At 40.3% G+C, this 21,725-nt stretch overlaps 2 protein-coding genes across 5 annotated transcripts; both read right to left on the bottom strand.

Moving 5' to 3' along the window:
- Positions 1-520: 520 nt before the first annotated feature.
- Positions 521-7,127, bottom strand: TM4SF18 (transmembrane 4 L six family member 18). The gene is made up of 6 exons (XM_027891867.1): positions 7,034-7,127; positions 5,199-5,409; positions 3,480-3,569; positions 2,672-2,814; positions 2,395-2,575; positions 521-1,984 (listed from the first exon to the last, which is right to left on the bottom strand). The coding sequence occupies exons 2-6, from the start codon at positions 5,373-5,375 to the stop codon at positions 1,970-1,972; spliced, it is 606 nt and encodes a 201-aa protein (XP_027747668.1). The 5' UTR covers positions 5,376-5,409; positions 7,034-7,127; the 3' UTR covers positions 521-1,969.
- Positions 7,128-8,432: 1,305 nt separating this feature from the next.
- Positions 8,433-18,168, bottom strand: TM4SF1 (transmembrane 4 L six family member 1). Of its 4 annotated transcripts, XM_027891870.1 has the most exons (5): positions 18,047-18,168; positions 11,281-11,370; positions 11,045-11,193; positions 10,168-10,348; positions 8,450-9,232 (listed from the first exon to the last, which is right to left on the bottom strand). In XM_027891870.1, the coding sequence occupies exons 1-5, from the start codon at positions 18,125-18,127 to the stop codon at positions 9,218-9,220; spliced, it is 516 nt and encodes a 171-aa protein (XP_027747671.1). In that variant the 5' UTR covers positions 18,128-18,168; the 3' UTR covers positions 8,450-9,217. The 4 variants fall into 4 exon arrangements, with proteins under 4 accessions (XP_027747672.1, XP_027747671.1, XP_027747669.1 ...); XM_027891871.1 differs by lacking the exon at positions 18,047-18,168 and adding an exon at positions 13,176-14,460 and having other exon boundaries at positions 8,433-10,348; XM_027891868.1 differs by lacking the exon at positions 8,450-9,232 and having other exon boundaries at positions 9,818-10,348.
- Positions 18,169-21,725: the final 3,557 nt, after the last annotated feature.

The raw sequence follows: 21,725 nt of genomic DNA, 5'->3' as shown, positions 1-21,725 counted from the left end.
CCAAAAGCCCTGCGTGCAACTGACTGTTAAATTTGGAAATACAACCGTTAGCCTTTAGTATTCTTACGACAAATTTCAAATTAATAGGCTGAGCATGTAAAAGCTGACCTGTCAAGTCACAGTTGAATGTGACCCCAGCAATGGAGATGCCAAATTCTGGATTATGAATAAAGTGAGTTGCAAGATCAGGAAATTTACCAAGAACTGAACTACACATCTCTTTCTTTAATTCAAGCCCCTAAAATAGGAGATGCCTGTGGTAGAGTGGAAATGAAAATTCACCAGACACAATCAGACAAAAAAGGATGAATCAAAGACAGTTCCACAGTTTGCAGGCGTGAAATCCTCAAGATTCCCCAAGATGTTTGGCAGGAGTATGGATTGATTGTTAAGTTTTCTTTCTTTTCCTTCTTCCCATAAACAGCATCCACAAATCCATGAGAATGTAGGACTAGCATTTAAGTAGATAAATATGTTGCATATTTAAGCCTAAAGAAAAACAAGTAGGCAGTGACAGTCCTCATTTTATAATCATGTCTTTTTATCATGCACCTCTGACCAGCCATGCCACCTCAAACTATCTCCCAAAAGACTAGTCCCATTCTTAAACATCATTAATTATTTTATTACTTCTTGCAACGTAATATAGAAGCTAAGCAAATAAAATCAAATCCTACAGGAAGAAACCATCTTTTCAAAACAATCTGATAAAGGAATATGAAGGCAAAATCTCAATATTGTCTTTAAACTGAATTAAATTCTATTTTTTCCTAAATAACTTACCCAAAGCTGACACTTTTGGATGGTTTGCATTTCTAAGAGTGTTTAATATTAGATGTTGATATACCTGAATCCCACTAGTTTTGATGTAATAGGGACATGTGCATTACTGCAAGTCTGAAGTCCATATTTCTCTTTCCTCTGGGTGTTCGTCCTCTCAAAATCAGAGTGCTGAATACAGGCAAATTTTGCCCCTGCACCTGCAAATGAGCCAGATGTCCACTTCATTGTGAATCCCTGAATTTTCACTGGGAATGAAACAGTAATTCTCTGTGAAAGTAAAAGTACCTTTTAATTGCTAATTTAACACAGATTATTCTTTTTCATTTGATGATTTCTGTCAAGAATTTTAGCTTTCCATTGTAGCAAGGTCAGGGCATCAGGTCACTTAGAAGAGCATTAATAAGTAAGTACTGCGTCCTCACAAGTTTTTCTCATATGCTCCCTCAAGTCACACTGTACTTGACTAAAAGAAAAGAAAAACACTTTCCCTCTGAGTATAAAGTGAAAAGAAACCCTGTGCACCTACTAACATGTGCCAATAGCACACCTGACTTCAGAGCTGTGTATTTAATCTGCCAATCAGAACTGGGTAACTTTCTTACTGCAGGAAGACTTTATAGATTTTTTTCAGTAATTGGTTTCTGCAGTTAAGAGCGTCCAAGATGGAAGGAGCAGGGTAAGCTCTGCCCTCCATGGCCATCATGGTCTGTCTGTAACTAAAACTCAGTCATTTAGGAAATCATGGCTTCATGCAGTGCACTAACAACCCCGCCTGATATACTGGGCTTTGAACCAGGTCCTTACCGAACCACAAACGTCCATATAGTCTAAGCAATGAGAGGGGAGTATTAAAGCAGTTTACAGCAGTTTATTAAAAAAAAAAAGAAAGGTGATTTCAATACAAAAGCAGTTCCATGGTATTCAAACATCCCTATTGTCACAACAACTTGGAGGTTAAAAAAATGAAGAATCCTTGCCAGGGACAACAGGACAGGTGAAATAAAATGTAGATGTCAAACATTTCAAATAACTTCATCCAAAACAGAGAGGCTTGAGAGACAAAGATTTAAGGGAAAGGTTTCATTTGTCTTTGTAGCACTCAAATCTACCACCATGGATATTGGACAGGCCATCTCTCTCTTTTTCTGGTGGTGGGGGAGAAGCAGCGACAATTTCCTTCCCAATTTCAGAGAATCCCACCCTGTAAATAAAAAAAGAAGTGCAAATCTCATCACTGCTGTGAAAGCCACAGCAATGATGGTAAGAATGTCTGTAAACTGAATGCTTGAAGAAAGGTGCTCAGCAAAGGTGCTCTGCTGACATCGGAGTAATGGACTTGGCATCAGTGCTGAATTCCCAGCCACTTTTTTTTTTTTTTTCTCAGTCCTAGCCTTAAAGGTCAGAGTGAGCAGCCACCAACCCCTGTATACCACAAAGAATTAGCAGATTAATCAAAAACAATAAAAGCATTATCAATACACATCCTCTGGTAAAAAAATGCACTAGCACAGAGAATACATAAACCAAAAGGGTAGGTCCTCAACTAGGACTATTTCTGTAGCTAAACTGACTTGGAGGTGCTGAAGAAATTAACCTCAGATGTTTTGTTACCTGGACAAAAACAGAATAGGTCCCACAGAGTGTCCGCTTCAACTCAGCAGCCACTTTGAGAAAACAGATGATCAGCTGCAGTCCACTGAGAGCTATGAGAATTGACAGTAAAATGACATTCCACTCGACTATGTTAGCAGGTTCAGTGCATCGAGACCAGGCAGGGTAATCTGTGAGGTACCTGTTAGAGAAACACTAGTGTGAAGTAAGAAGAATGTGTCTGGCTATTTTCTTGATGAACAACTTCTTGCAGAAGAGTTACACTGATGTTTCTTACCCCCCGGCAGTGTCTTTGAAAATATAATCCCATCCACTTGATGAATTGCAGAAAGGGCCTTGAATCAAACCCAGGGTAAAAATGATGCAACTGTATCCCGAGAAAGCAACTCCGAGCAGGGCTAGCACAATTGAAATAAAACTCTGGAGTAAAGAGAGAGAAATATTACTGTGAGGGGCAGTGTCCATAGCAAACACAGTCATTCAGTCTGCCTAGCTACTTCCTAGCTGAAATTCACATTTGATTTTCTCAATATTCAAAATTCAAAAAGAAAAATAGCAGGTATAGAATAGCAAAAGCACACACACACACACAAAATAAAGATTAAGACAGAGTTTAAGACAGTTCCATAACAAGTTACAGTATTGTTTGGGTGAGCTTTTTTAAACTTGCAATTTTTTAAAAATTTTTTCCAAAATACAACAGGAAACCCAATCATGTATCAAATAGTCTGCATTCCGGATAGCATATATTGAGTCATTCGTGGAAAAAATAATTTCCAAATAAGACAGGCAAAGGCATATTTAGTTGGGGCGCTTTATTGACACACTCGGGCCTTTTACATTCTTATTTTATTTTACAAGGATTTGGGGGGAGTATGTGTCTAGTTTTCTTGCATCCTGCTTATGCATGAGAAGGAAGAATCTACACTTTCTGTGACCTTGCAACACTATTTAGAATCCTTCTCTTTGAAAGGAAGTGAAAACGAAGCAGTAGAGAGGGCAGAAGCATGTGCTGGAACCACAGGAGCAGGAAGGCACTCAAAACAAATGCTAAGGAGATGCACAGATATAAAACACAGACTCACTCTGTAGGTTTTGTTACAGCTCTCACTCTGGCAACACCGATAGAACACGCTACACTCCAGTGTTATCAGAATTACTGTCAAAAGAAGGATCTGTAAGAGGACATCATAAAGTCAGTGAGATGACTGCAGATATTATGCCGAAGTATCCTTCACCTATGGAAAGCAGGGACTGCATTTCTTGTGCTCTCTTGAGATTTTAAAGCTGATCTGTGGGAGAGCACGATTACTCAAGGCACACATGGAGCCGGAGTGGCTTTACTAGGCTGTCACTGTACTTGTGTCTTGTGCTTTAAAGACGAGCACAGTGTCTCCCATCACAGTAAAGTGCTATGAGCTTGGGCACAGCTACACCAGTGAACCTGAAACAATAAAACCAAGTTCACAAGTAAGAGAATCAATATCAATGAAAGGAAAGATATTTTATTGATACAACCACATCAGTTCAACAGATTCTTGTCAACATGGGTACTGTGTCGGATCAGGGTATTGCCTTCCTTACCAATGCAGTTATGCTAGAAAAGTCAGTAGTGCAAGCTGTTAATTAAATTAATTAAAACCTGGACTTTCATTTGTTTACTCTGTCGACTATCCATACTGATTTTCTCAGACTACTGGATTATTTCAGCTTGATCTTAGAATTGTTTCTATAAATAGGATCTGGACTCCAGAACCACAAATTGCCACTCAGAGAGGCATTACTTTGAAAAGGGAAATACGTGAAGGGAATGTTTCTGAATCACAGCTTTATCCTCTAGCATGCTGCTGACCTGTTTATAACAAAATGATATATGCATTTTTAATAAACTGTTTATAATCCTAAGGCTAAAAATGCTTCAAAATATCCATAACACTGTTGCAGTCAACTTTTTCCCAAATTTGCAACTGTTTTTATGTTTGAATCCTCCATCTGATAGGTTTTTTCCCTCTGCTAGAAAAGATAAGATTTTCTTCTGCTTTATGGAGAATACACAATTTCAGAAGAACGTCTCATGTTTTGGTAACTCTCTCTGTTCAGCATCTTCATAAAAAACCCCTCACTTATGCAGATGAGTCCTTTTTAAGCACCGATTGTGTGCAATGCACTTTGATCACATAACTGCTTTCTGTCCCTGAGGATACAGCTCTTCATGAACACAGGGAACAGCATGAACAGTGGGCAACCCCATGGTGGTTTATTACTGCAGGTGAACGTACTACAAATGTAATGGGGAAAATCCTACTATGGCAATCACAGTGAGACGATTCTCTGTATTTAGACTCACAACACTGGCACCTGATGCATCGTGAACTGTATCCAGGCTTCTAAATATGGGACTGCATACAGCTCTTCAAACCATCTGAGCAATTATGAGAAGGTTTTGTTTCATTCTGTTTTGGTAAAAGAGCTCTAATTCAACTTTCCTAGAGGACTAAATCAACATAGCGTCTGCCTCCATAATACAAGCGTAAATTACGCATAAACAAAAAGACAGCAGAAAAAAACCCACCTTGCAAAATCACTTACATTAAATAGTATACACAGCTTTCATTAAATAGTTTGCCTAGCTTGTCATTCAGTATATTAACATTTTTTTAAATCTGACTGAGTTTTTTGCCTACAGGGATTTTGCCGAAGTAATCCATATTTTCTTTAAAAGCACAATTGCATTGCTGAAGAGTAACCCAATATTATTTGCAGTAGAATACAATTCACTAAAAATCCATAGAATGGGCACTTACCATCACACCTGAGAAACAGATCCCTTCAAAATACCACACATAGTTGGGGAGCTGGTAACTGGCTGCATGCAGAGCTTTCCCATTCGGGAAGTACAGGAGGATGTTCACAACAATACTCCAAAGTGCAAGAGGTATCAGCAGGCAACTCAAACAGCTTCCACACGTCTCTAAAGCCATCTCTCAAGAACTTTGGAAATCTTGCTCTTCTAAGCAAACAAAAGATTGCAAGATTTTAAATATGAAAAGTGTTCTGACCTCCCCAGCCTAATTCAGTCATTTCATATTCACAGGAACCAGTGACCGAGGTGCGATTCCAGGGACAGAATCGCTTAACAGTTAGCTGAACAACACACAAATATCGCTATGTAAACTCACTGTCCAGTCTAAGCACATGTCTTTAAGCAGCCATTTCCCTTCTCAAAGATCCTCCTTTGTGATCTTCCAAATGAAATATGTCTAGGAGTCAGACTCAGGAAGGAACTTCAAAGCTCTCATTTCCTAGTGACTGCTCAAAAATGCCCTCCTCCACCCCAGAATACAAACTGTAACACAGACAGTTTGTGACAGAGGCAGGGTGTTCAGCCTCCCTGCAGCAGGGGGAAGGGGGCTGTCAGATGATAAATATCCAGTCTCTGTACAGAAAGCCACACTTTGCCTCACACTACAGATTTAGTAACATAGCCCTAAGGGGGAACTTGTTCCTGACTTGGGACAGCCATGCAGAAACACCAGGCTGAGTCAGGGCCATCTTGCAGAGAGTACAGAAGCCCAAATAACGCTGGTTAGAAACTGCCAGGCAGACTTACTGTCACACTTTTAATCAATTACTCTTTCCCACAGCATTATGTGGCTCAACTGTTTTTCAAATCAAATCCTGCTATTTCTCCCATGGTTTCATTCTGTGCTTAGAGCTGAGCTTGCACAGCTACAGACCTAACCTACGTACATGTGACTTCTTGTGCAGGACAAAAGGTCTGCCTGTTTTTTTTTTCAAAATGCCTGCTGTTTGCACTGTGCAAAGCCAAAGTCACACAGCTTCCCCACTGTCACGTGTCACCATTCCCTCACCCCTGAGCAACCAAATATCTATGCCAGTAACACAGAGCTGGAGTGGTTTGAACACAGCTTGGCCCAAGCCTTCAGTCTACGCCCCTGTGAGTCATCAGAAAAGTAACTTTAGAACCAGCTTAGGCTTTACTCAGTAGGAAAGTTGTAGTCAGAGAACAAAAAAAAAAAAGAAAAAAAATGGGGCTCTATCAAATGCAGGAAGGCTGATTTTAGAAGAAATGATGTCACAATACATTTTCCTCATGTTTCCTCTAATCACTGTGGACACTTTTTTTCAGGTCTCCCTCCAATCAGAAGTAGCAGCAAACCTGCCTTTCCAGACTCACAGGCAAAGACAGAACTCCCGTCATCGACACTGTGCCTTACATAGCAGAGAAACCAGCTGCAGTAAAAGTACACACATCAAATCTTCAAGACTGAACTTTTATTAAAAACTCAAAGATTATGTAATAGGCTGAAATATTTTTGCCTAAAAGCAGAGGCCAAAATTAGTAGTTAACAGCTTATTTTATAATGAAATTTGCTGCTACTTCTATTATAAGCTGTTCTGATTAGAAGAAACTAACTTGGGAAACAATGCCTGAAGCAGCATTCGTTCTGCTGCACAGCAGTCCACATCACAACGTAGTTTGCATTTAAACTGAGATCTACAAACACAAAATCATGGTGTGGTTATTTTGCTCGCACACAAAACCACTAGAATAGGAAACAACCATTCTATACTAAGAATTAAGCAAATCTTTAAGACAGTTCCTCAAATATCTTACCAAGTGTTGCAGGCACTGCTTTCCTGTTACTGTCATTACCTATGAGTTGATGCCGAGACTGTTACCGAAAAGTCATGTTTACTCTGGACAAGTGACTGCCAACTGAAATGAGTACAACCTGAATGAACTGTTTCTCCACAACGTAGTTGATAAATCTCCCAAAACACTGTGTTAGGCATCAGGCAACAAAGGAATCCAACCGGCCTTTTTTTACATAACAACATAAATAACTAGTAGTAATGTTGTGCTTTAGCCCTACTTGGATCTGAGCTGAAGTTTCAAGTCCTAATCTAATCATTCTATCTATTGCAATTTCTAGACTTGTTTCAGTTCTTTAATTAATTGTGTGTACCAGAAAGACAAATAACCATTATGCAAGCATAAAGGCAAAAATCTCTGAGTTGCATGGCATTATACCTGACTCCATTGAGGATCCTCTTTTCCCCTTCTCTCCTTCCACATCCATTTAAACTTGCAGATATTTTTTTCAAATAGTGCTTCTTCACATACAAAGACACCGTACGGCACAGCTGCAAGGAATTTTGTGTGTATACACATGTGCACGCACATATTGTCCTTCCTTCCTCCCATAGCAGGGCAAGACAGGGATAAACACAACAAACAAATGTCATTAAAGACTCTCAACTACTTCTGTGTATTTAGGTATGAATAAATGCTATTGCAAAAATCATGTATCCTGCAATTCTGAACACAAACTCTTCCCATCTTTGAGTTCTTCTGCTGCTGTGGATATGTGTGTACAATTTTGCTTTCACAGTTAATTTCTTTTTTTCAGATACTCATTTGTGCAGGGCAGACTTGACTGTGTGGACAGCCTGAGATACCTCTCAAGTTTCTGGCTGCCTTTAAGGACCATCCTCCTAGTTACAAATAGCCTAAGGATGCACTGAGACCCATGGGACCTCTTCTCCCATAAAGAGAAATCAACTTGCCTGTTTTCAAAGACAACATTAACAGCTAAATTCCAAAACTGAAACTCATTTCTCTGAAGTAGACGGCGCGTCATATTTTGCTTTTCACCTGAAAACTGCCACTACCAGCAGGATACTGACCTTGCCAGCAATTCTGTCGCCAGCCCATTATTCAGATTTACTTGTAATAAAACATTCACTCTAATATGCTACAAGCTATACCTCAGAGGTTCCTGCACAGTAGTTTACAATAATTTCTCCAGGCTGCTTACTGGTAAAGTCAGGTATTTCAGATTAATCTGTTTTTGCTGACCGGAATTTGGACTCTATTCCCCAAACACTGTGAAGCCTGAGGGTCTACTAAGTGAGGTAAAAAACAGAGTCAGGCCCACATATAGTGTCAGGCCTGTAATGGAGCAGTTGGAAGGTGATCCCCCTTGGGAGGGCAGAGGGGACTTACAGCTAGGTTCAGCTGCATGGGGACCCTTTTGGGAACTGCCAGTCAGGACCAGGATTCCACATGTGCAGCTGTATCTGTCACAAAGCTGTTGTTGAACACTTGTTGATTCAGCTAAATGATCCAAACCAAGCAGTAAAGCAGTTCCACTCCGGCAGAGCCTGTTGGAGAGGAAAAGCAGGTTATAACCTGACGGCATTATATCCACATTCTCATGCCACCGCTGTCCTTTACTCCAAGGCCAGGCAAGCAGTGTTTCAGCACGGGCAGGGAAGGAATCATTGACACCTGATGGGTATTTTTAATACAAATCTTTATTTGTGAAATACAGGGGAAGTTCAGAAAAATCCTAAAAAGGTGAAGTGCATGTATATACCCAAAACCCAGTATTCATTTATATCCAGGCCAGACTAGATTTGGTTTGTGTTCATTCCAACATCAGAATGAAAGAGCAACTTTATTGGGAAAGCAGGATAAAGTACAGAGCTGTTGTGTCAGTAGAAAGAAAAAAAAAAAATAAATAAAGACATGCTCAGGCAACTGCCTGTACTAAGATAAAATGAACTGAAGAAATTCAGGATACATTTTGACTTTAAGTACAGGCAGGTTAGTGAAAAACCTGCTCATGACTCCAATAACAAAGGCTTGGCCTCAAGTCAGTTAAACTGATGGCAACAGCACAGTTTGGCAACAATGGGTATTTCAGTATGCATGGCTTGTTTAAAAAAAAAAAAATCCACAGAATACGCATTACATTACATAGACACACACCGACGTCAACGAATTGTCAGGTTTCTAGCAAACATATGTCTGCGGGGGGAACAAAAAGAAAGAAACATATTAACATATTAATAGAAAGAATGGTAATAGTGTCCAACTACAAATGAAAAAATTAACCTGACCAAATTTAGACAACCATAGCATGCCTCTTCTATACTGCAGTTAGACCATGGAAGACAGGAGGAAGAAGACAGTAACAGCTTTGAAAAAGTCCCAACACTCAACTATGTCAATTAAAAATGTGAAACACGTTCTTATCTACAACGTGTGATATTAACTATATCCGGTTCATACGTTAAGCCATGGCAATTCCAACACTACCACTATGATACTGATTTTAGCAATATGCTCAAACTGTTTATCAAAGCTTTAAGGAAATTTGGAGGAAATTCCTCTTCCTCACTCAAAAAAATCCACCTTCAAAAACCCTTCATACCTGTCTGTAGATTTTATTAGCTGTAAAATTTAATTCCTTCTCTTATCTTACTTTTACTAAGCAAGGCCAGGATGCTGCAGTTTTCATTACGTGCAGCATATTCTCAGTAGTTTATGAGCTGCTGTGGGCAAAACACAAGGCTAATGCAATATAATTAGAACAAGCACCACAATGTGCAACCATGGTTTAGGCAAAGACCACAACTACCAAGAGATCTGTGTCTCAGTTATATCACCTATGCAGTGCTGATGATCTTATGTGCCATTGGGCAGACAAAAGCCTTCCAGCTCCTAGCTCCCATATAGACTAATGTCACTGTGACAGCTGAGGAATCAGCTGAAAGGATGCGGCCAAACACTACATGAAAACGCTAAACACAGCAGGGTTATAAAACCAGTTGTACGGGGAACTTGTTGCTTATGAATATATAAAAAGTAACTGTTGAGTAAGACTCCACAATAGCATCAGTAATAATACTGTTTCATGTTCATCTGAGAAGCAGGGTTATAACTACAGCTGACTGACTTACCTCCTCGTGACTGCGGCAAAACCCACAGAGTCCTCCAAGAATGCCATTGATTATCTGTATGAAGCACAGAATGAACTCTATTCCTCCCAAGACAAGGAGGATGGAAAAGAGGGTGACGTTCCACTGCACGATGTTTTGAGGTTCTTGACATTCAGACCACTTATTATACTCAAACAAGTACCTGTACACAGCAATTAAAAGCGTATTAACAGAGTGGATGCTTACCATACACTAGAACCAACTTATGCCTAGTTTTAACTGCATCAAGGATATTCACTCCAAGCGGGAAGAGAAAAAACAGTGGCTTATTCCATGCTGCATTGGAAGGAACCCACAAGGATCGTCGAGTCCAACTCCTGGCCTTGCACAGGACCATCCTCAAGAGTCACACCATGTGCCTGACAGTATCGTCCAAACACTCCTTAACCTCTGTCAGCCATTGTGCCACTTCATGCTAACATAAAGCAACTTCAGAAGCAAGCCTGACAAAACAGACTCTTATACAAATCATATGACAAATTTCATAACAACCACTATTCACAGTTTGAAAATACCTCAAAGTCCTACAACTTTATACTTTGTTAGAGATGTTCATGGACATGAACAGTATATGATAGATAGATTTAATTATATATATATATATACATATTGTATATAATATATACTATAAATATAATTATATATATTTCTATTGCTTTGGTTTCACATTATAGCAGTGTGGGTAACTGATGCCATTTGTTTAGTTCTTAGTGAGCAAGAAGTATAAAATTATAAATGAATCTTGATATACGGTTACTGGATATTGCTGAAAGGTACTGGAATAAAGCCCATGTGTACATGGGGTAAGATATAACATTCTCAAGAACAGACAACTTACCCTCCAGAGGAATCAGTGAAAGGATAGATCCAGTTTCTCTGTAGGTGGGTAAAACAATACGGTCCTTGAGACAAGCCCAGTGCTGAAATGATTATACAGTATCCAGAGCCAAGGATCCCAACAAAGGCTGCCAGAACTGAGGACAGCACCTGCACAGCAGACAAACATGAGTATTCATCACAGCCATCACCTTGTGTTTGGGACTACCTGGGACCAGGGTGTACAGGTTCACTTACCACACAGCTCTTCCCACAGTCCTCACGGCCAAAGCACCCGCAGCAGTCATCACTGTGCAGCCCAATGAACACTGCAGCTGGAATAAGAACCTGTGTATGGAGCAAACACACCACACTGCTCGTTTTGGTTGCACTGAGAGGGCAGATAAAACACAGTCCTCACATTGCATTGCTTTATGTTACTTCTTGGTGGTCAGCCTGTACAGGTGATTCAGCTTTACTCCTATTTAACACAGTAGTCATCTTGCTACTGACATCCCCAACCCCAGGACAGGTATATTTCTACTGCCACTGTGTTTATACACAGCACTTCAGTGCAAAAAGAGCCTGCTGAGGTATTGATCCATTTAAAGTATTTCAGCTTTAAAAGTTCTTGTTCACATGAAAGGCTGTATCCTGCAAATAAAATGCTTTGCAAAAGAAGGTATTCACTTCCTGCTAAATGAACCTACAAGATGTTTCAATTATTTATTTAAAAAACAGCTACTGCCAATACACTAATTACTTAAGAGCAGTCATCACTGCCTGTGTGACAAACCAGTCTGACTAGAGTAGGAAGTCTGGCAGTATTTTGCCCAATTCAGGCAAACATCTCATTACAGACATCTAGCTTTCTTCAAGTTTTCACAACCAGTTTCCAGTGACAGAAACGCAAAGTAACAGAGCAGAAACTATCAGTAAGAAACATAAATCATCCATACTCCAGAACGTTTAGCATAAAATCAAGAAGAGTCAGAGTTGATTAGAAAGAGGATCCTCCCACCAGCACAAACAGCACTTAATAGAGTCCACTTATGAAGAATCTACACACAGGAGTACTCTGGAAAATCATAAAGAAAGCATAAAGTTAGCTGCAAACTGTACAGACTTATTTAACAAGAAACTAAAATAAGAACTATCCACTTGAACAGACACATACTTGTCAGCCCTTACTTAAACCTATTGCTGAGTCCCAGTGCTGCAAGTCCAGAAGAAGCTGTACAAGTGGGTTGCAGGAGCAGTTCCACTGATTTCACTTGTATTATTCTCTGTGTAAAGCCCAGTCTTTGCAAATCCCAGTCTAGGTTCCAACGGGGCTGTAACACACTGTAAACTCCTCACTACACAGAGCACAATTGTTTTCAACCTGTGATTTGCAGACACCTTGAGATCATAGAACCACAGAATGTTAAGGGTTGAAAAGGACTTGGAGCCTCTTTCTGAGATCTTTTAAAAGCCGATGAAAAAGGAAGGCTGGAGTCAGGGGAGTTAAATATGCTACAATGTGGTCCACAAAACTGAAAAGGTAGAAAATAATAGCTTCAGATTAACGATATTCTATAATGAACACATTGGTTCTTCATCCTCTGCCGCTACTCAAATGCAAAGCTTTGACAACTGCTACCCCATTCCTCTGAACAGAATCACAGAATCAGCTGGGTTGGAAAAGACCTCCAACATCATCAAGTCCAACCCTTAGATCACCAAGTCCAATAAGTAGCTAAGGCAGAGAAATAAATGTCAGCCTCTCAGATAACAGAAATTAAGGAATTGTAAGTAAATGCTAGTTAGTTAGGGAAATTCAAAAGGACAATGGTTCAATAATAATAATGAAAAAAATAAAATTTAACCCTTTATGCAATCTGTGACCTGCTGAGAGGCTTGGCTTGCATCTGGATTCTGTGACCTAGACCCTATGATTTTTTTAGCTTTAAAGTGACATAATCTTGCAGATAAGATAACCAAGAGTAACTAATAATACCTATGGGATAATGTAGCTAATTTTTTTTTGATACAACTACAAAGTTGGCTGCTGATGAGATGTTTGAAGAGTAAATTAACGCAACTGGTAAAGGAAGAGCAGTTCCAAATAGCTCCAAAATAAACTTGAAAGAAGCCACTCGGTCATTACTTACCAGAAAGCCTCCACCTAGAATGCCATGAAGGCACTCCACATATCTGCTGAGGTGATGCTCTGAAGCAAATCTTGTTTCGCCATTGGGAAAATAAAGTAAAACGTTGGCCACGATGCAGAGCAGGGCAAGGATGAGCAACTTATAACCAACACATCTAGCACACCTTCCAAAACACATGGCCTCGGCTTTACAAATTTTTTGAGTAGTCTGATCCAACCTATCTCATACCTGTTCACACCTAAAAGAAGGCCAGTGTTTATTCTCACCTCCTTAAATACCAGGGATTACCTTAGCTACCTGGATGACGTTTACAACCCTTCCTAAGCACTGTTCCCAATTGCAGAGTGAGAGAGCAGGGATGACAGAACGCCACCGCCCTTTTTAAATGCAGTAATTGTTGATGAACCAAATGCAATCAAGGAAATATTGAATACTAGGTAATTTCACTCTAATATATGATGCTTGGAATGATCACTGGTGAACATGATTAGATGTGAACAACAGGCTTAAACCACAACACAAGTTCTGTTAGGAAAAAAAAAAAAAAAAAAGGTTTTGTTTTCTTTGTTAGAAGCAGCTTTGAATTTTAGGTTTATAGGCTGATTCAGAACAACCTGAAGCCAGGGAAAGACTGAGCTGACACCAACAGCACTGAGTCAGAGTTTTGGGTATAAACAGAGTAAGGTCTGCAGCAATGAGGAGTATGTAGAGCAATCTCTCACTTTGCTGTCCTGTTGATGGAACAACAACAAACTTCATCAGGAGGTTGGAAAACAAATAAAATGAACAGGTAAGGACACTCTAAGGAGTGTCCTTGTTCTTGCCATTACAAGACAAGTTGAATTTAGATTAATAGCCATTTGGTAAGGGGCTTGGTAACAGCTGAACCACTGGTGAAAAATACTACTTTAAAAAAACAGGATTATAAAAGACAGTCCTTACACTGAAATATCATGTATAGAAACACAAAGAAGTGACAAGAGAGAAACAGATTGTATCAGGAGTTCCAAAACTACATGTACCAGTAAGATTAATTCGCATAGTAAATGGAGATACAGTGACCTATAAAAATTAAGACCTAGCCTTTTATCTTTTGCCTCATGCCAATTTTGCTAAAATAGCCCAAAGTTTTCTTCTTCATATTTACACAGATCAACACAGAGGCATGAGCTGTCATGCCCACTGCCATCACATGACAGGAGGTAACTAAAATGCCCAGACTAGATCCAGGAGGTGCTGCTGCTGCTACCATCATCACGGTACAACATAATTCTCATTGCTAAAACAGAAGGAGACATTGATTTTGGGGATGTACAGGATATCAGGAGACTATAGTGAGACTTTTTAAAAAGCATTCATTCAGGTTTCTTTTTTTTTTGGTGGGGGGGTGGGGTGGCAGGTGTTTAACAGTTAAATAACACAGTAAACACAAGCTCAAATCAAATCCATGGTATACTTACTTGCAAGAGATGTAAGCAACACTTAAGCTGAAAGAGAGTGCACAAAAAGAAAAGGCGAAGGGGGGTGGGGGGAAGGAGAATAGCCTGGCGCAGCTGTGGCCTTGTGATGTTTGTGACGTAACTTCTCCGGGTATTGTAGCTGCTGACCTTGGAGACTTCCTTCATTATGAGAAATATCCTCCAATTGTAGAAACACAGGCTGGCCATTATTGTGCACTTCACCTCTGATTACTTAAACAAGCATAAACATTATCCTGCAAGTTTCCTATGCAGAAGGAGATGGCTGCTCAACTGAAAAGTCCTTTTATTGTATTACATTAAAAAAACCCAAATCACTCCTCCACAGAACCCACCACCCAATACCCTTCCCCCCACCTCAACAACCACACCATACAGATGGTCACTAGGACATAGATTTAAAAACTCTTCTATTTGTAACTTACATAATGGTTTTCTAAACATTTGATTGAAACAAAATTTTATATAATCAAGAACTTCCTATATTTAAAATCAATTCTATATTTAAAAGAAAGCATATGAGGCATTGCAGGTTGCAGTTAGAACCAACACCCCTCCAAAAATACAATAGCAGTTCACACAGATTTCAAAAATCTTGAGCTTTTTTACTTTGTGGGCCTTTTTGCTTCATAAATCCTAATTTTACTGCTCGGCAGGTTGAGCAGCAGTGGATTTTTGGAATGCATCATGGGCATATTGGGTTTTAAACTATGAAATGTACTCACAGACCTGAGAAAGAGCAGGGCCCAAAACGGCAGCCTGTGGTATGCTCCAGCACCATCTGAGTTTACAGTAGTGCAAACAAAACCAGAATTGGGTTTTCAATCTTTGCTACAAGAACCACAGCGTTTGCACTTGGAGAGGTGAGATAATTGCGTACTCCCTCACATGTGCTTCCCCATGGCCCATGGGAAACTCTGCTGTTTCTCTCTCTATCAGGATGATTTCTGTAGCTCTGATGCCTACCACAGACAAAGAACACGTATTAACATCCAGTCACCCAGTGCTATTAAATACAACGAAAGTCTAGACCCTAGGTCTAAGTTTAGGGTCCAGCCCTCATCTCTGGCTTAGAAGAACCTATAGCAGTGTGGTACAGGAAGGACAAGACCATCAAAGGGGCAGCTGAAGCAATTTTGATGGCACACTCTAAGGTCCAGCAGGTAGGAGCATTGCCAAAGATTTCCATATCCTCCCCTGGCAGAACAAGATGGTTCATAAACAATTACAGCACCTGGCTTGTGTCCCCAAGTCATCAACTCTGCAGGTTAGAGTCTGTCAGCAGAACAGCGCTGCATAGGGCAGGACACTAACTCTTCATGCAGAGAAGTGGCTAAAATTAGATGCCTTGTCCAATTACTGAGGCATCTAATACCAAGGCTATTTTTGCACAGAAGGATCTAGCAGTCCCTCTATAAAGCAAAACCCCCACCTCAGTATTATTTCTTATTCCTTATAACTAGACAAAGGATAAAACATCTGCATCAGGGTTTTCCAAGCAAATATAACTAAGCTCCTGACTTAAAGATGCCAAAAAAATGGAAAGAAAGATGTCAATCTACTGAAAAACGTAACATGCTTGTTCCCAATAGTTTCTTCTAACCCCCCATATGGTCAGTCCTACTGCTTTACCTTATAGCCACCCCTGGCCACAGTCTTCTAAAAAACACAACAGCAGTCAAAAGACACAGCTGAAACAGACACACGACATGTTTTCCAACTGCCTTGAAAACAATGTAAAGAGAGAAACAAATATGAAGCTTTGAAGCAAATACAATTTTTTTACATTATAAAACCTGGTCAGATGTGAATCAAGGGGACGTCACTAATACCACCGCCATTTGGACACCCTATGCTACAGCTTCTACAAGAAAGGCTCAATATTTAACTTTTCTTGGAGAACTTCTGGTCCCACCCACCATCCATAAAAGATTAATGGAGGGAAGTGCTTCTTGTGAAAGCACTAGCAGGGTGTGGTAACTACATGGCATCTGAAGGTGAGACACAGCCATAACAACATGGGCTGCACTGATGCATTTGGAAAGACTGGGCAACACAATGTGTATTGACAGAGGTTATGAATTACCACTTGTATTCCCTTGTAAGCCATTCTCATCTGTTCTTTTACAGTTTAGTAGGTGGCTGCTCATGGAGGCCAATACTAGCTCAGACAACTGCTGGGAGAGTACTGAGAACGTGCAGTCACCTGCTGGCTAATCTAAGGGCAGGCTCATGGGCAGCTGTGCAGACAGAGCTCTTGGTGACCTTAGAGCAGCCCTGACTCCCTTTGACCCATCCATTTCTCCATGTCCAAGTGATGCATCGCCCCAGTTTTCCAGCCATCATCTGCAAAAACACTATGCTGTAGCTGTGACTGTCCTTGCCACCTCCCAAATGCTCGCTGGTTGGCAAACTCAACCTGGACAGTCACAAGAGGAAACTGCTCCCCATGAAGTCCTTGGTGCCTATGGTCTCCTGGCGACAGACAGAAGAAAGTTTCTAGATCACTTGTATTAATTACATCACAGCTCCTCAGATGAACTAATGAGCTACTTAATGAGTATGAGCAACCATCTGTTGCCATGAGCAACGAGAGCAATTGTTCCCTACACAGCTGTCACATACATGCATGTGCTTGCTTGCTATCTCTGCCATCACTTTGAGAGAGAAAACTGATCTGAACCATAGAAGTCAGCTTGGAGTGAGCGCTCACACTTGTATGCAACAACACACATTGACACGTACAGAGAAGATTTAATTTATTAATAATAATGCTGCCCTAAGAAGGAGTCAGCAATGATGCAACAAGAGTAGTTTTGACATTTAACCAACCAGTTTGGAGACTCAAAAGCTCACAATCAGGGCAGAGCTACAACTAAATGAGTGCATAGAAATTCCTTCCTCTGAAGAAGAACCCATAAACCTTACTTAAGAACAACTATTACTGACTGTAGACTTGCAATGCCATGATCAAATAAACCACTTCAAAAACTGTTTTCTGGTGACATACAAAAACCATGCTGTAGCCTGCATTCATTAATTCTTACAACAGTGTTATGATGATAAAAGTAGGACATAGGACAAACAAATCCTATTTCTATTTCTGCCACAGCCTGTGGGCAAAACCCTGGCCATGCAAAATACCCAACAAAAGTCTGTTTCCCTTGTAGTGTACTATTTACACACAGGTTTGCATTTTCTATTTCTAGTCTATCCCTAAAAGTGTGACATTCTGGCAAAAATTAAACAAGCATGAGGCATTACCATCACTGCCTCATCATAAGCATCCTCTGCTCTGCAGTGTGTGTTTCTAATGGCTGTATGGATTAGAAAATTGGCATTAGCTCAGCATACTCTGCATAGCCCAGCACGATGAACAGTCTTCAGACTCGCTGTGTGCCACTGGTGTTTTCCACCCCCTGCAGCAACCCCGCACAAACCAGCATCCAGTAAAAGACAGCCAGCTGAGAACATGGAACAAAAAACACCATGATTATGTCTTTGGCTTTTGTGGTAAGTCATCAAGCACCTTACTGTTTCTCATATAGTGAGGCTCTAACCTAGCCAAAAAAAAGATCACCCCTATCATACCACATATTTTAGATCTGCAGGCTCAAAAAAATAAAAAGGGGGGGGAGGAGAAAACAGAAAACCAAAACATTCATTATACATTTTGGTTCTTTAGCATATGCTTCGTGCATTGCTCACGTAGTCTTGTCTCTGGAATTAGCAATTAGTAAGTTCATGTCAAATTCTTAAAATTATTCTTGCTGAACAATCCCACAAGTGCTGAGAACAGTCTGTGTATTGATTCCGTAGCAGAAGGATCCAAAGCAATGTTTAAACTGAACGTGTCTTTCATGTTAGCATGACTGATACTGCAGCATGCTGCCTGTCCTTGCCTATCTTTCAGTACTGGTAGTAGCTGAATCACAATCAGAAAAGCAAATCAGACATGACCACAGGACTCCTGAAAGATCATTTCCTAAACTTCAGTCCCACCCTTCCATCAACCTTTTCCTATCGTCATTTAAGTTAGCACTCTGAAGTCCACTATACACTCAATATACACACAATTAAAAACTATGGTTAAAGAATAAATCAGATCACAGAAGATCCCTTTTCACTTGAGCAACATTTAACAGAGAAAAGCAAAAGAAAATACCATTTAATGCTGATTATGAGTTACTTAATTGTTAGTCCCTTTTTAAGGTAACATACTGGAACAACGCAACTGAGACTATTGTGTGTAAATCTGTAAAAGACCTGTTTGCCACATGGTGACTGTACTAGATACAGTGCTTTACTGCGGCTGCTCCTTTCACAGGGTCCTTCAGACTCAAAGATGTGGTGCCATTCTACTGAACTGCAACTGGCTTGGAGGGTGGGGAAAGACTAAATTCCTGAATTAGGAGTTTTCCTTTGTACTATAACTGCAGCTAAAAGTAGCCGTGTCACTCGTGCATCAAAACACAGAAGTTAAAGGTGCAGAACTAGAGATGTGTTCATTCCAGAGCAGCATTCCCTCACACAGCATCCTCTGGGGTCAGGTCCTGCCCACGGGACTTTCTGCCAGTGCTCAGAAGATGCTGAGTCCCAAGAACTCCATCAGCTCCCTCTAGTGATAATTAGGCTGTGACTAAACAGGTTCTGCTGTGCTCGCTCATGCGCCCCTGCCTCCCGTGACCTCTGGCTCTCAAATCTTCCACAGCAGCTCCTGAAATACCATTTCCAGGTGACAGGCACCTGCCTACGGCAAAGGACAACAGTGCTCAGTAACAGCTCCTGGTGACACAGGAGCAAGGCGCAAGGCACTCTGCAGGAACAGGAACTGAACTAAGGCATCGCGCCCTCCAAGTCAAATGCTGAAGGCTTTGGCAGAGACAGATATGGTTTGTGTACTGGTTCCAAAAGACAGCCCTTCCAAGAAGAAATTTATAAATTGTAAGTTAAAAAGGGAAGTAAACTAGCTTTCCTCTTTTACAGATCTTCACAGCAGACAAGTAGTCCCGCTCTTCGCTCTCTATAAGCACAAAGTCAGAGGAAACAAAAGAAAAATATTGGAAATTTCCACTAAGGATGAGGACAAAAAACAAAACAAAACCAAACCTGAAAAAACAAAACACCACAGCCCTTCCCTACTGTCTGTGCTAAGTCACAGGGTACTTTCCTCCAAAAAGGCAGGCACTGTCTGAGGAAACTGCAGCCACATCAACAGTAGCACTTGCCTGTCAGGCAAAATACCTTGGGGTTTTCTGCGTTAACTCTCCATTGATTCCCAGGATTTTGATCAATGACACTCTGTCCTAAAGTGGAGACATAGGGCTTACTAAAGGAATACTACTTAGGGGCATAGAAAGGGCTTAAGGCAAATTAAGATGTGTCCTGCAAAACCATTACAATTACAAGGCCATTACAGTATTTTTCATATGCAGACTTTCTAAGTGGGTTGCTGATTAATCCAGCCTATGACTAACCTGCAAGGAATATATAAAGATTATCACAACAGAAATGAGTGTCCGTCCAATTTTCATTACAAATTATTATTACTGTTTTAATTATTAAACTGTTCTTATCTCAACTCATGAGTTTTCTCACCCTTACCCTTCTGACTGTCTCCCTCATCCCATCAAGGGGCAAGTGAGCAAGCAGCTGCGTGGGGCTGAGCTGTCAGCTGGGGTTAAACCACGACAAGCGTCTAAACAAGTATGTTGCTAAGTAACATAAACAACAAGATTCTATTAAAGTTTATCATTAGTAACTCAGTCTTGATAATTCTGGGATTCTGAATGAATAAATGTTGCCAAGGCAGAATTTGGATTTTGGTTTTAATTATTTAAGATTATAAAACAGTAATCCAAGAAACATAAGACATTTCTACTTTTCTGTCAAAATAGAATGAAGATCTAGAGCTCACAAGCTCATTTTGCAAAGAACTCAAAGGTCTTCCTTAACGTGGTAAATTACATTTCCAAAGAGCAAAAAGAAAAGTGATTGCCATTGGTTACAGATAAGAGTTCTATACGTAGGGGCTATGTAACCTTGCACTGCTAATGGAGTCACTTTATCTTAGCGATAAGGGTGTCACAGCAGCTTAGAAGTCACTGGAGACACTTCTATCTTCTTTGAGTTAAAGAAAAAAGGCTCAACTATGACCACAGCACCCCAAGAATGCTTCACCAACACCGCATTTGCATAGCTGTGCACAGACACAAGGCTGACCTGCTGAGGCTGGTGAAGATGTGCAACACACTCACCTCCTGGACCAGGCCAACACACATCTGTCAGTCTGTCCCGTCCTGGAATCTCACATCTGCTCTGCAGACAGAGAAAACAGGCAGAAGAGGCTAGAACTCCACTTCTGTTGCACAAAGAAGGCTTTGTGGGAAACAAAAATTATTTCCTTTAGCGAGGCAGAGCTTAACAAGAACAGAAAATACGTATTTTAAAAAATCTGAAAATTAACTATCTTGTCCTGTAGGAATAGTACAGCTTGGATTCTCTGATCACCTTCTTAAAGAGTCTTCACACATACTAGAACACATTATATCAAAAAATACTTCCTCACTTGCAGTGTAAGTCCTCAGTCATCTGGTACCAGTCCTGTTCCAAAGCCCGTGCACTTGCACTTGAGTAGAGAGCAGGCACTGCCTTGGGGATCCACCACAATAAAGTAAATTATCTCAGTTCTAATGGGAAGACCTTTTCATAACTAGATTTCCTACTGCTCTGAAATGCAGAAAATAAAACTTAAAACCTGTATAAATTCTGTCTCAATTAAAAGTAAACCACTATATACCTACAAGATGTAACTCACCCCATCTTTTGACTGTCCTATTGGAACCAGGGAGTATATTCATATAGGCAAGTGACAAAAATAGGATCCTAATCCATACCCACTTTAATAAAGCAAAAGGCTGTATATTAGGCTAGACACTTCACACTAGTACAAAACGGGAGAAAATTTAAGGGGAGTAACTCTAAATCACAAGGAAGTGGCCTCAAATTGTGTCAAGGGAAGTTTAGATGAGATATTAGGAAAAATTTCATCAGATGTTGTGTCCAGCCCTGG

The sequence above is a fragment of the Empidonax traillii genome, unplaced genomic scaffold, assembly GCF_003031625.1.
Source record: "Empidonax traillii isolate 1590-97213 ecotype Southwest subspecies unplaced genomic scaffold, ASM303162v1 scaffold334:size599637, whole genome shotgun sequence".
In the NCBI taxonomy this organism is placed as follows: Eukaryota; Metazoa; Chordata; class Aves; order Passeriformes; family Tyrannidae; genus Empidonax; species Empidonax traillii.
The sequence above is the reverse complement of the archived record's forward strand: the minus strand, read 5'-3'. Positions and strand labels throughout refer to the sequence as shown.

Coding starts and splice junctions, on each gene's coding strand:
- TM4SF1 (XM_027891871.1), bottom strand. CDS start 13,352: ATGTGTTTTGGAAGGTGTGCTAGATGTGTTGGTTATAAGTTGCTCATC. Junction 11,371..13,175: donor TTCTAGGTGGAGGCTTTCTG/GTAAGTAATGAC, acceptor CTCCATACACAG/GTTCTTATTCCAGCTGCAGT. Junction 11,194..11,280: donor ACTGTGGGAAGAGCTGTGTG/GTAAGTGAACCT, acceptor TCTGCTGTGCAG/GTGCTGTCCTCAGTTCTGGC.
- TM4SF18 (XM_027891867.1), bottom strand. CDS start 5,375: ATGGCTTTAGAGACGTGTGGAAGCTGTTTGAGTTGCCTGCTGATACCT. Junction 3,570..5,198: donor TCTGTTTCTCAGGTGTGATG/GTAAGTGCCCAT, acceptor GTCCTCTTACAG/ATCCTTCTTTTGACAGTAAT. Junction 2,815..3,479: donor GCTGTAACAAAACCTACAGA/GTGAGTCTGTGT, acceptor TCTTTACTCCAG/AGTTTTATTTCAATTGTGCT.